At 48.4% G+C, this 14,062-nt stretch overlaps 1 protein-coding gene across 1 annotated transcript; it reads left to right on the forward strand.

The window, feature by feature from the left end:
* Window positions 1-561: 561 nt before the first annotated feature.
* LIN7C (lin-7 homolog C, crumbs cell polarity complex component) lies at window positions 562-10,291 on the forward strand. The gene is made up of 5 exons (XM_072725364.1): window positions 562-699; window positions 3,076-3,194; window positions 3,675-3,746; window positions 5,340-5,549; window positions 6,377-10,291. Exons 1-5 carry the CDS (start codon window positions 663-665, stop codon window positions 6,530-6,532), a joined length of 594 nt encoding a protein of 197 aa, XP_072581465.1. The 5' UTR covers window positions 562-662; the 3' UTR covers window positions 6,533-10,291.
* The last annotated feature ends 3,771 nt before the right edge of the window (window positions 10,292-14,062 follow it).

Below are 14,062 nucleotides of genomic sequence, written 5' to 3' on the forward strand. Positions count from 1 at the left end.
GGGGAGGTGGGTGCAGCGGGAGGGGTGCAGGGCCGGGGACCAGCAGGGACCAGCAGGGACCGAGGGGAACACGGGGAGAACCTCCAGCTGGGCCCGGTGGTGCCTCCGGAGCAGCCGGGGAGGGGGAGGCGGGTGCAGCGGGAGGGGTGCAGGGCCCGGGCGCGGCGGTGGGCGGCGCCCCGCAGCTGGAGGTCGCTCTGGGGCACGGGGGCGGCTGACAGCTCAGGGCTCAGAGCCTGCGGGTCTCCGGGGGCGGGAAGCGGCGCGGGAGGGGCCGCTGCAGGTTCCCGACGGGGAGCTCCGGGGAGGAGATGGGGACGACGTGGGGGCCGGCGCGGGACTCGAACCCGGGACCCCGGGGTCACGACCGGGAAGCACGCAGGCGCCCGGGGTCAGGCCCTTAAGACCGCGTGTGCGCAATCGGAGCGATGCCGCGCGGCCACGGCGTCCCGGAGCGGAGGGGACCGCGGGGGCGCGAGGCCGGGCGAGGGGACCCAGGGCGGCCCCCAGCGAGCCCCCCGCCCCCGCCCCCGCCCCCGCCCCCGCCGGAGCACCGCGCCGACTCTCGCGATGCGGCGAGGCCCCGCCCCCGGCGGCCGCTAAGCCCCGCCCCGCCGCGCCCCGTGTCGTCATTTCCTGTGGGTCGCGGGCAAAGGGAGAAGATGGCGGCGCTGGGGGAGCCCGTGCGGCTGGAGAGGGGTGAGTGCGGCCGAGGCCCCGCGCCCCGGATCCGGGCTGCCCGTCGCCGCGCGTCGCCGCGCCCTGCCGCTGGGGGAGGGGGCGCTTGCGGTCCCCCGGGCGGGGCCCCGCGCGCTCCTGGGCGCCCGCCCTGCCGGCAGCGGCCGTGCCCGGGGCGCAGCCCACCCGCCCTCGCCGCCCACGCGCTCCCGGGGGCGGCGTCCGGAGCCGGGTCCCCCCGAGGCGAGCGCCGCGCCGGCCCCGCGGGCGGTTACGTAACGCGGCGGACGCGGCAGGTGCCGGGGCGGGCGGGCGGGCGCCGACGCGGCCTCGACCTGGGAGCCGGGCGCTGCTGCTCCGCGGTGCGCCTCGCTGCCGGCCTCGCTTGGATAAACATTTTCTAAAGATTTTATTTATTTATTCCTGAGAATACACAGAGACGCAGGCAGAGGCAGCAGCAGGCCCCACGCAGGAGCCCGACGCGGGACTCGACCCCTTGACCCGGGGTCACGCCCTGGGCCGCGGGCAGATGCCCCCCCCCCCGGCTCCCGAGTCACAGCATCTTTACTGACCGCGGAGCAGGTCCTCCGGGGTGTGACCTCCTCGGTCAGGCCCGAGACCGTGACCACCTCCTCCTCCTCCTCCTCCTCCTCCTCCTCCTCCTCCTGAGCGCAGCGGCGCTGTGCTCTGCAGATGGGAGCGGGGCTGTTCCCCGGGAGCGGAGCCGGTGGTGGTGGTGGGATTCCGACGCGCTGGCGGGGTCTTTCGTGGTTTGCAGGCCGCAGCACAGACCGCGAGACGGCACCTCTGGCGCGTACTAGGGGGTGCTCACGGCTTTGGTTTTTGTTTTTTTTTTTTTGCTTTTTCAGAGTCCTTGGGTCTGTGACAGAAGGCTCAGCAGCTTGGTAGGGTGAATTCCTAGTGGCTGCCATGTAGCCGGACAAGACAGAGGACCCCCCCCCCCCCCCCCCACTGTCGCTTCCCTCCAGTTCTGGTTAACAAACACTCCCAGCAGCGCCCAGTGTAAAATTAGCGCCTTACGATCAGGGTCCGGAGCGTCTTCCAAAATAGCCAAAACTCGATTCAGTCGGAGGACATGTGAACACGTGACGAGGTACACTTGAGGTTCAGCAAACAGTCGTTTCGTTTCCATCTCCTGTTGATTGGAAATATCCATATAGCTTACATGTGGTGACTTTGTAGGTTAAAGTAATCCATGAGCCAGCAGTCGGCGTTCACCAGTCATTTTAATTGTGGGAAATCAGAATCGGGAAAGTCTGATCCCCTTGCATGTGATCAACAGCGGTTGAAGCTTTTTATTACCTGGAATCGGGAAAGCTACTGCTTGTTTCACTACATTTATTCCTACTTTTGCAGCCGCATACACAGGAAGGCCATGTTAATTCTATAAAGAAAACGTTCCAGGCTTGTGGTATAGTATAAAGTTTAGAGCTTTTTTCTTTTAAAAGGAGGCAAAGAATAATAGGTACTCTAGCCTCCTGGGGTACAAGAACACAGTTTAAAAAAAAAATAGAGGCAGTTATAACAGTGTTTTAGCATGACTGAATCTTTTGTTTTGTTTTGTTTTAATAAAAGATGTTATTTACCTACTTGAGAGAGGGGGATGGAGCCAGGAGGGGGGCAGAGAGAAAGGGAGCAGCAGACTTCCCAGTGAGCGGAGGGCCTGACCCGAGGCTCATCCCAGGACCCTGAGATCACGACCTGAGCCAAAGGCAGACGCTCAACCGACTGAGCCCCCCAGGCGCCCCAACATGACTCTGAATCTTAAAAAATGTATTGATTTATAAAACACACTTCCCATGAGAATTTCCGAACATGTTTTACCATTGTTTTAACTGTGTTCCTGCCACTAACTGCATCTGTTGTTGAATGGTTCACATCCACATGTAAATTGTGGTTTTCTTTCAGAAATGAACAAGGATTTCCCTAGCACACAGTGTTTGTGCTACTCAGTGCTTTGATTACTGATAATGATAGGTAAATTTTTAGTGACTAATGAGCTCCAGATAGAACCGTCAGCATTATGAAGCCATCCAATGTTCGTGTGTCTTCACATTTGAACCCCTGTCCTTTTCTGTGACATTTAGTATTTTATATTCAGTTTTCCTTCATCTCAAAGATAATTTTTTTCCAGATCTTATATGTATGCAACATAAGGCTCCTAATTACATAAAATTTAACGTTCTCAGATTTTGCACTCCCTCCCTCGTATGTGTATTCACATACCCCCTCAAACATGCAAGCTCATACTCTTAGGCTTTTTTTTCCCCTCTGTATTCTACATTTTTCTGGTTAATCCCTGAGTACTGAATCCTGTTACAAGGCATTTAACGAATCTTCAGAGAAAATGATCAGTGTGTGTCTGTTTGACTTTAGATATTTGTAGAGCAATAGAGTTGTTGGAAAAACTGCAAAGAAGTGGAGAGGTGCCACCACAGAAACTGCAGGCTTTACAAAGAGTCCTTCAAAGTGAATTCTGCAATGCTGTGAGAGAGGTGAGTAAATAGGCTTAAATTTACTGAACACTTGAGTTAATTGGATGTAAGATCATACTCTGAAATTTGGTCAGAAGTTTTTAGGAAACAAACTTTAGAAAATTTTAGAACCTATCCCTCTCATTTTTTGGAAAAAAAATTTATTGAAGTATAATAAACCTACAATGCTGTATGAATTTCAGGCGTACAGTATATTCCACGATTCTGTTCGTTATTCAGTGCTCACCACAGTAAGTCTAGTCATCCTCTGTCCCCAAACGTGTTATGACAATATGAAAACTGTATATCCTATGCTATACGTTTCATGCCTGTGACTTTTTTTTGTACCTCTTCATTTTTGGGGATTTTTTTTTAGAGAAATATTTTACCAAGATGGCATAACTTTGCCTAAAACTTGAACACACTGATTAACTTGACTTATACCTCAAATGTGGTATATTCTGAAATTTTAAAGCATGATGATATCTCTGGGTTTTACAGGTATATGAACACGTCTATGAGACTGTGGACATCAGTAGCAGTCCTGAAGTGAGAGCTAATGCAACTGCAAAGGTAGTTTTTTGTTTTTTGTTTTTTTTTCCAGCTAGTAAAAATGAGAAAATATATAATAAATGAGAGGTTTAAAATATGTAATTCTTAGATATTTGATAGGCTTATTTTGAAAGCTGATAACATGGATTATCCTTCACATCACACTAAACTATCTCAGATACAGAGAAGACATTTTTATCGGCTTTACAACAAATATTTTATCATACAGTTTCGATAATGCATTAAACATACACTTGCACACAAATAATACACATGTTAATACATAACTTCTATATATAGTATACATACTGTATTATTAATTATGTAATTTTTCATCAAAATTCTGAAATATATTATCCTCATTTTCTTGATGAGGAAGCATTACATTAGGTTATTTTTCTCCACACAGACAGCATATGGTAGAGCTGGATACACTCCCGGGCTGCTCTTTGCTTTTCTCCTTTACCTCAACTCTGCAAATACGGGGTAATGTCATAGGTTAGGTTACCTCTTCAGAGCTGCATATGACAGGTTTCAATGTGCTTTTCTGTGGCAGTGTTCTAGAACCTCCTATATTTCTAGCATCAATGTGTCTCATGTCTTGTTAGAATAACTTAGTATCAGCAGTAGGTGACTTACACTAGAACTAGTCATTAGCAGGTAATTTTGCCTTGATAGTTACTGGTCCATAAAAGGAAATATTGGATTCTCTGTTGAATATAAACACTTAAACATGTGGATATAGTTTGGAAGAGTATAAAAAGAGCTAGAAACTTGGCTTGAAATTCCTTAGTTTTATGACCTTCACAGCTTACTGAATTTCTTGTTCTATAATCTGTAAAACAAGGCTTCTTTCAGAGCTTGGAACCTAGTAGTAGTCAACACATCTTGATTTCCTTCTTGTCCTACTCCCCATTTTTGCTCATGCACCCTGATCTATCGTGAAAAATGGTACCAGATTACTTAATTACCTTTAAAAGCAGAATGAAGCCGAATAACCTGAAGCCAAATAACCTAACTTTGTGTTAGGATTAGTGTACATTAGCCTAAATTTTAAAGTTTTAAAGAAGTGTTAAAGTAGGGTTTTAGTCATAACTGGGTAGTTCACTAAAGCAACACAAAAATTCACATTGGTCACGTGTACCTGTCTTTTTCTCGATCCTGAATTATTTATTTATTTAGCATATAGTACAGATCATACAGCCGCCCAAATGACTGCCTAAGAACACCTATCTCCTTATAGGTTACTGTGTAGGTAGGTTGTGTCTTGTACAGAAGCTCCTTCCTAAAGGAGCCAGGCACAGGGCTGCTGGCTGCAGGAGGAGTTTTCTCATCTCATCTGCCAAGCGAGCCTGCTTGCCAATTGCTGCACAGCAGTTCTGGACACTGGGTGGGCTGAGTGACCTAACCAATCTCAACACCTCCTACATAGACACCCAGGGTATGCTTTCCAGTCATCGTTTCTAAAATCCCCTGTGCTCGGCTTTACCTTCTCCTCCAGACTGCCAGTGAATTTGTGAGCATGCAGACATCAAAAGTGAAGTAGTTTTTAAAAAGAGACAAAAGAACTGAAACAAAGATCACATTTTAAAAATATGTAAAATTTTCTTTGAGGCTACTGTGGCTGCATTTGCTGCCAGCGAAGGACATTCTCATCCTCGAGTTGTTGAGCTACCAAAAACAGAAGAAGGCCTTGGATTCAATATTATGGGAGGCAAAGAACAAAACTCTCCAATCTATATATCTCGAATAATTCCAGGTGGAATTGCTGATAGGCATGGGGGCCTCAAGCGAGGAGATCAACTCCTTTCTGTTAATGGAGTGGTATGGATGACTTTTATTCCTATTTGTAGTAATGCAGTGTAACCACTTGGGGGTGTATTTGAGTTATGGAAACAGAAGATAATGGGGGGGGGGGGGGGACACCAAAGAACCATAGTTTAGAAATCCTTTGGGGAAATCCTGGGCAGTAGTATTCAGTACAGTGATAACTTTTTAAAGCATTTTAAGTGTGTTTTGCTGCTTTTCCAGTGTAAATTAGCAATTCTTAGTGTGATTTTTATGAAGTAATTAAGCTCTTTAGTAGTTAAGGTAATACATTAAATTAGAAGTCTGCCCTGATTTTAGTCTTACAGAATAGCAGTTGGCTAATTTACTTCTGACTTTGTGAAATAATCGGGCAAATAGATTGGTATTCAGAGTAATTATTTGAAACTTAAAAACCAGTTTCTGGGCTATAAACAGAATATGATTTACTTTTATTTTTATTTTTTAAGATTTTATTCATTTATTCATGAGAGGCACAGAGAGGCAGAGACACAGGTAGAGGGAGGAGTAGGCTCCACGCAGGGAGCCTGATGCGGGACTCAATCCCAGGACCCCCCAGGGTCACGCCCTGGGCCAAAGGCAGACGGGCAGACACTCAACCGCTGAGCCACCCAGGCCGTCCCAAACAGAAGATGATTAGCCGAGGATTTCACATCCATTAAAATGATAAAGCCAGATTATGTCATAGGTTTGTAGTGTTTGAGATGATACAGCATTAAAACATTTTTACTTACGTGTATTTTAAACATTTTTGTGTTTTGAGTTACTTAACAAAACCTGGGATATTAATTGTGTGTGTGTTCATGTCTGTTTTTTTTTCCTAGAGCGTTGAAGGAGAACATCATGAAAAAGCTGTAGAACTGCTGAAAGCAGCTCAGGGAAAGGTTAAATTAGTAGTACGATATACACCCAAGGTCCTAGAAGAAATGGAGTCACGCTTTGAAAAAATGAGATCAGCAAAACGCAGGCAACAGACCTAATGCAATTCAAAACTGTATATTCCATTTTGCTTTTAGCTAGAAAAGTTTTACTTGTGACCTACTGATGGCCGCAATGCCAGTGATTGTAAAAAAGAAACAGAAACTTCCCGTGAAATCCTCCTTGCCATTTTATAAACACCTCTTTTAACATTGTTTATGGTTCCAGAGATGCATACACTTTTTTCTGACAAAAAGTGAAAGGTGATGAGGGCAATTCTGTCCTGCTGTTTTTACAGGCCTTTTTCAAATGCAGATTTTGTCATAAAGTTGTTATAGATTTTTAAAAATGCTTTTTTAATATTAAAAAGTACTTTTACATTCTTAATCTTTTTTTAGGAAAAAAAGTTTTCTTCATTTGGCTGCTTATTTAAAAGTAACAGTTCTCCAGCTCTTTTTTTGCTTACTCTATTTTTTTTAATGTGTAAAATTTCTTTACGGTTTTCCAAGAAATGAAACATAACAGTCTCAGCTACAGCAGCAGTTCACTACACTATCAGTGTTAACACCACTGCTGCATTTTGTACTTGGAACACACATAATATATATAATCAGTGGTAAATCATAACACAGAAGAGTGGAAATTTTTTACTTTTATTTAAACATAACGTATAATGAATATTCGTTTATACTGATTTATAAAAGTTTTTAAACACTGAAACAATCATTGCTAAAATATATATTCTTTCTTAATATTTGAGCAGTGAGGCAAGAGGATGTAATTTGGTTGTTGGCATTACTGATTATATCTCTGTTCAACAATAGATCATAAATCGTAAATGCAAAAACAGGTTCAGGTTTCATCTTTTGCAAATTTTTTTAATGCTATTCATTTTTATTTAAATATATTTCTTATATTTTGGTTTTTGCATTCCTAGAGATGAGCCAGTTAGTTTGTGCCGGGAAATAGCAGAAGCAAAGACGAAATACTACCTTTAACCTCACTAGCCTCAAGAGTTACACACTCTTAACTAGCTCACTTGGAGAATTGACTTTAAATAGGAAGAAGATAGAAGGATATGCTTAAGATATATAGAAATTATGAGGTGATCTATTCCTAAGAGTCTGCACACTCTTAAGTCAAAATGAGTAGGAACTCATTCATACCGAGATGGTTGAATGTAGAGATGTGATCTTTGATTCAAAGGATGGGAATTCTGAGAGATTCTTTGATTTGTCCACTGGATGTCACTCTTTTACTGAAAGGCAGCTACTAGCGTAGGACCGTGACTGAGGTCTTTTTAAAGGTGGAAATTACGAGTCAGAGGTCATTTTCGGTCCCAACTTATAGGAACATTTGTATGGTTTATAAGAATTTTAAGTGACAGATGCTAAAAAGAAGATAATGGGTTGAAATGCATAAGGAATTTATCCTAATTACCCTGTAAAAAGTGGGCATTCTGTAACATTCCTTCAGGAAGAATAGCAATGTATACCTTTTTCTGCATGTGTGTGAGCACTGTGAGTCTTACAAGATTATTCCAGTTTTCAATGATTTTCAGAATAAAAGTCAATCAGCATTGTTATTTATCATTTAGGTATTGAACACTGGATTGCATGGTTGAATGTGTCTTTAGTCCACTACAAAACGTGCTTGTATTGATAGGATCATGTTGTTAAATTGTGTATTTTCAAAATTAATTGATGTTTTAAAACGTTGAGACCAAAGTAGTGTAGAAGAATTATGGACTTATTTTAATTTAATTGTAAAGTTATTAGAGGTATTTGTTGTAGAGCTTTACATTATTAAAGAGAGAGATCGGTGCATATAAAAACAGTAATATTAGTATGCTCGTATTCTTGCATTACAGGGTAAATAAATCCTGAAAAATCTTACTTTAGTATAGCTACAGCTGTAGTAGCTTTTAAGGGCGTGTCAACATTTCATTATAAATTATAGCTTCCTGGTTCAGTATCTCCGCTGTTTCAGAACTTTCAGCCAAGTTCAATCTTTTTTGGTGTTGAAACTTAGTAAGTTGAGTAAGCTAATTTTTTTTTTCTTCTGCAGTAATCCACAATCTGTTCGTTGTGTGGGTTGGCACTTATTTATAATTCTTAAAATAAGGATAGCTTAAAGGAGCCAAATACAGTAGTTTTGCTTGCTACTGTTGAGCATGAGTAGCAGTAGTTTGTTTTTGTTAATGCAGTTTTCAGTGTATCCCAGAATTTTAAATCTTGACCATAGAAAAATTCATTCAGTGGCAAAGATGTACAGTAGTGGTCTTACTTAGCGAGAGAGTGAAGGGGATTGTCATCTTATAAATAAATAGTCTGATTCATGAACGTAACTAGGCACATTATAAGTATAAAATAAGCTTTTGATTTGTAAATTGTAAACTACCCAGTTTCCATCTGTTTTCTTGGTATTTCAAAATGGGTGGATTCAGTGGTTTCTCCACCTTCACTGCACATTAGAAAACCCCGCAGAGCTTTAAAAAAAAAAAAACTCTAATACAGGAGTCCCATTCCATAGCAGGTAAGTTCAGAATCTCCCAGGGTGGGACCAGATACTTACTTTTTTAAGCTTTCCAGGTGGTTCTAAAGGACATGTAGGGTAGAGAACCACTTGCTTTCCCCTTTATAAAATGCTCTAATTACACTGGACTCTATCTGGAAGTATCAGAACAGAATAGTTCAATTTATAGCTACTGTTTAGTAGCTGCAAATACAATAATTGATTATCTTCCTTAGTACTTTCTTGAGGAATAAAAGATACTTGGCATTCCTTATTTGGGAAGTAATTATAGTTTTTCTTCTCTTTTTTTCTTTAATTGGCCAGTAGTTTAATGTCTGTCATCTTTCTGCCCCCTTGGCCTTTAAAATTCAACAAAAATAAATTTATTAATTGAGAAAGCCTATTTAAAAACTGCAGATGAGAAATGCTGTCGTTGATAATTATGTACTGTCTTCATAGGGCCGCTTTATCCATTAGTATACTAGATTATAATGGCCTAGTTCTTTGGGATTTGGTAATTCAGATGTGTTTTTAAAAAATCATTGTCTTCTACTAAATTTTTTAGTTCTTTTGCTCAGTACTTAATACTTAAGTAGTTTGGCTCAAGTACTTTGTTTACAATTTACATGGATATTATAGCATTTAATGGCTGTGGCTTATCTGAAAAGAATGTCAGCATGACTTGGTGTAGACTTAAAAAGAATACATGTTGTGAATATTTTATAATGTGGAATGATCACTGAAATACCAAGGACTCTGGTAATTGTGTTTCTTGAATAAATGTATGTTTATGAATTTTCTAACTTTTGTTGTCTTCTAACAATCTGGTTTTACACTTTCTGTTGTCCAGAATTTCCCTAAATAGCGTTTCTCCAACGGTTGTTGCAGTTTCTTTGATGATGAAATAGTGGAGAGAACCAAATTGCTTGCTCATTAATTTTCCAAGAACTTCCAAACTAATTTGTATCTGGACATAGTTTTTAAAAATATCAGCAACAACATGCTTCTACTTTAATTCTTTGGTTTGAGGCAAAGAAATATACTCCAACTAGATGTAACAGTTTTTCGATAGATGACTTCATTTACAAATTTAATTCTGATTCTGAGGTTTATTTAAAATAAACTTGTATTATGTTCTTGTGTGTTGGATCTGGGGAAGAAATGGCGTAACTCCACGATGAATGTGTTTCTGGGAGGTCTGTGTAAGACGACTAATGAGTAGGGGAAAGGGCGTAATGTGTGATGGTTACCGGAGTGAAGCTTTGAACTCCCGTATTTTGTCTTTCATAAAATATAACTACGGAAAAGATTCTCGTGTGTTCTTTTGAGAGAGGCAGCGTGGCCTGGTCGGCGCCCCGGGCCGGGCCCTGTGATCTGGCGGGCGGGGCTTCCCGGGGCTTCCCGGTGCCTCGGTGCCTCGGTGCCTCGGTGCCCTGGTGTGTCGGGGCAGCAGAGCCTGAGCCTGGGCCTGAGCCTGAGCCTGCGGCGGGGAGGCCGCGCCTGTGGAGGCCCGAGCGGCGGTGGCCGCGGTGTCGGCTGCTTGCCCGGGGGAGCTCCGGGGAGTCAGCGAGCGCAGCCTGCGGCCTGGCAGCCCCGTGAGCAGGCCCTTCCTCGGCGCCCGGGAGCCCGCCCTGCGCTTCCAGCAGCGCTCGGAGGCCTCCCCAGGACGGGGGCGACGCCTTCGAGGAGGAAGGCGCCCAAGGACGGGGGTTTGCCCGCTCGGGCCCGAGACCGACGGAGACGTAAGTGCGGCTGCCGGGCCGGGGCCGGGCCGGGGCCGCCCTCCTGAGTCCTGCCAAGGGCAAGTGGGGCGTGTTGGGTCGGGACCCGGCGGGACGGGGCGTGGGACGGGGCGTGGCCCGGGCGGCCGCGGGGCTGCCGCGAACGGAGCCCGGGGCGGGGGCGTCGCGCGGCGTCGTGGCTCCACGCGGGGTGGCCCGAGCGGGGTGGCGGGGGCGCCCGTGTCCGCACCCGCCTTCCGGGGACGGCAGCCCCGCGGCCGCTCGGGTCACCACTGTGACCTTGATGAAGGGGTCACCAGGTGCTGCGTCTTCTGTGCGCTTTGTTGGGGCCACATAGGCTCCACCTGCGGGAAGCTCCAGGACCACGAGCTGAGCGGAGGACAGGTGCGTTCCCACGGGTCCGTTCCGTGAACGCGCTCCCGGCTTCAGGCTTCTCTGAAAAGGGCAAAAGGGCGGCGGCGCGCTCCTGCGTGGACCGCGGGGGGCGCGCCTCGCTCTCGGCTGCACGAGGGCCCCGGCTCCCGGCCAGCGGGACTGCTCGTCCCCACGGCGGACCCCGTCTCCGCCCGCAGACGCTCCGCGCACCCCGCGACGCCCTCGCGACGCCCCTCCCCCTCCCCCCTCCCCCCTCCCCCCCCCCCCCCCGGGAGAGCGGCCTCCGCGGGGCCAGGGAAACCACGAGCCGGGACTCGAGCCGCAGGGAGGGCTTGGGCGCCCCGTGACGTCTGAACCGGCGTCTAGATCCTTTGTGAGATGCGCGAACATCGGGAGAAGGGGGCTGTGGCACAAGTGCCCCACTTGTGCTCTCGGTCAAATAAAATTTATGTTTTTATTTTTTAAAGACTATTTATTCATGAGAGACCGAGGCAGGGGGAGAAGCAGGCTCCACCGGGGACCCCGATGCGGGACTCGATCCCGGGACTCCGGGGTCGCGAGCTGGGGCTCAGCCGCGGAGCGCCCCGGGCGTCCCAGATAAAATATTCTTTAAAAATAAATGTTATTGAGGCCGGAGGGCGGCACTGACGGAACCCCCCCACCCCCACCCCCACCCCCACCCCCACCCCGCGCGGAGCCGCAGGGGTACCTGCGCCGTCGTCTTCCTCGCAGCCTTTCACACTCGGCCACAGGAGGGCGCCCGCGGGCCGTCCTTCCCGCCTCGCAGCCCTGCGCTCCACGTCGGGCCCGGCCGAGGCCCCGTGGGACCCGGCGGGCGGGCGGGCGGCTGCGCCCCCTGCCGGCGGCCCCCGCGGCCTGCAGCCCGGCGGGCCCAACCCGCCCCGCCCCGCCCCGCCCGGGCCCGGTCTGCCGCCGCTGGCCCAGCCCAACGCTGCCACCCGGGTCGCGGCCGCACCGAAAGGCCCTCCCAGCCTGCACTGCGTCCCGGAGGGTGGCAGCGGGAGGGCCGCGGGGGAGGGAGGAGGAGGGGGGCCGCGGGGGGGGGAGGAGGGCCGCGGGGGGGAGACCCACAGCAGCCGCAAGGGTGCTGCGCACCTTCTGTGGTCACACAACAGCTTCTTCTGTACAATCTTTTCTTTTAAATGCAAAATCAAATGTATTTCATAAAATTCAAAATTTTGTCACCGAGGAGACTCAAGCAGCCCTAGAAGGAAGCCAGACCTCCCTCTGCAAGTTGCCCACAGCCGCGCCTGGGCGGCCACAGGTGGCCCCGGCTGGGCAGAGCGGGCAGGTGCGGCGCAGGGTCGCGTGGTGTCATCTCAGGCCTCGACTCCCGACCACGTCAGTTGACTGGGGCGGATCTTTGGCTTTCGGCCTCTTCCTTATCTTCCCCGGAGCCCAGACAGGATGTTTGATGGAGAGAAAGGTCCTTTCAGAGGGGACGGGCACGTTCCGTAAATAAACCAAAGACCATCTGAGGCCTTGCCATTGTCTCGCTTCGTGGGACAGTAAATGTGTGAAGAATTTTCTCTTTTCCCTACAAATTAAAAACACAGAGTGACCCGACTGTGGAGCCACTGGCGCAGGGCGTGGCTCCCTGGCTGACCGGCCCCCCGTGTGCCTGCCTCGTCCTCCCTCCTGCACCCCGGGGTTTTACACTCGTGCTGCGCGTGTCCTTGTACTTCTGGCGCTTCCCAGCCCCCAGGAGGCAGCCGGGCACCACACGGGCTGGTGCTTTCGGGAGGTCCGCGGCCCGCGGATGGCCTGGGCCAGGGTGGGCACGATGTGCTGCTCCTCCACGGATCCCAGAGTGACACAGAGCTGTGGCCCGATCTGCAGCCTCAGGCAGGTGGTTGAACAAGCCTTAAGGTCCTTTCTAGCCCTAAGTTTTCTAGATTCCATAAATTAAGGTGGACTGGGAGGCGCCTGAAGGGAGGCGGGCCTCGGCAGAGGCTCTTCGGCCATGGACACGCACCTCGGACCCCAGGCAGGCCAAGTGGCCAACAGCCCCACTGGGCTGGACCCGGTCAGTGACCAGCACAGCAGCTGGAGACTCAGGAGACAAGGGACTCTCCGCGGGGGGTCTCCCCCAGACGGGGATGGAAGCGCCCTTCTGACGGACACTCAGCCACCCTCGCCCTTCCTTCTCTCCGGCCTGGAGTCAAACCTGTGTCTCCGTCCCTCGTCCCACGGCTCCGCGTCTCACTCTGCCCGTGCCCTCCCCAATTTCCCCAGAAGCATCGCCCTCCGTACCCTCCCGGCTCCCCCAGTAGGCCGAGCCATCCTGCCGTCGGGTTTGCTCCCAGGGAGCCAGCGGGCACCATCTTCTAGCAGAGCGTGGGACACTGGGGTGGGAGACGACCTCGGCATCGGGGACTTTGAGGTACTGAGTCCGGGCCCACCCCAGGCCTAGGACATCAGAACCAGTGCACCGGCCAGTTTTAGGCATCTTCCTCCGGTGTTGACGGCGGACTGCCCTGCACTAACCTAAACTCTTTATTCCCTAGCAGAGCAGAGTCTCAGGAGTAGGAAGGTGGTAAAAATTGCTTGGACAAAAAAAAAAAAAAAAAAAAAAAATCCAGAAAAATGTTAGAAATCTTCGCAAGTTTGTGTTATTCTCAAATAAAAGGAGCAAACTGGCCAAGTGACGATAATATGTTTCTCTGTCACCTCGGGGCACCTGGTGGGTTCAGTGGGTAGAACATGTGACTCTTGATCACCGGGGCATGCGCTCGAACCCCGCACTGGCTGTAGAGCTCACTGGAAACTGTGTGTGTGTGTGTGTGTGTGTGTCCGTCACCTCAAGGTCCTCCATTCACACTTTCATATTGAAATTTTTTAACTTTCCTCATTGTCTTCTATGAACTGAATTAATATAGTTTAACACTAACATGAAGCCAAAAAGAGATTAATAAATAGTAGTAAGAGTTTGCCGCCCAG

The sequence above is a fragment of the Vulpes vulpes genome, chromosome 11, assembly GCF_048418805.1.
Source record: "Vulpes vulpes isolate BD-2025 chromosome 11, VulVul3, whole genome shotgun sequence".
NCBI lineage: Eukaryota > Metazoa > Chordata > Mammalia > Carnivora > Canidae > Vulpes > Vulpes vulpes.

Bases quoted from the DNA above. Each gene is read 5' to 3' on its own strand.
- LIN7C (XM_072725364.1), top strand. From the start codon at position 663: ATGGCGGCGCTGGGGGAGCCCGTGCGGCTGGAGAGGG. The intron at 3,747-5,339 runs GTAGTTTTTTGT...ATTTTCTTTGAG, and splicing joins GAGCTAATGCAACTGCAAAG to GCTACTGTGGCTGCATTTGC. The intron at 5,550-6,376 runs GTATGGATGACT...TTTTTTTCCTAG, and splicing joins TCCTTTCTGTTAATGGAGTG to AGCGTTGAAGGAGAACATCA.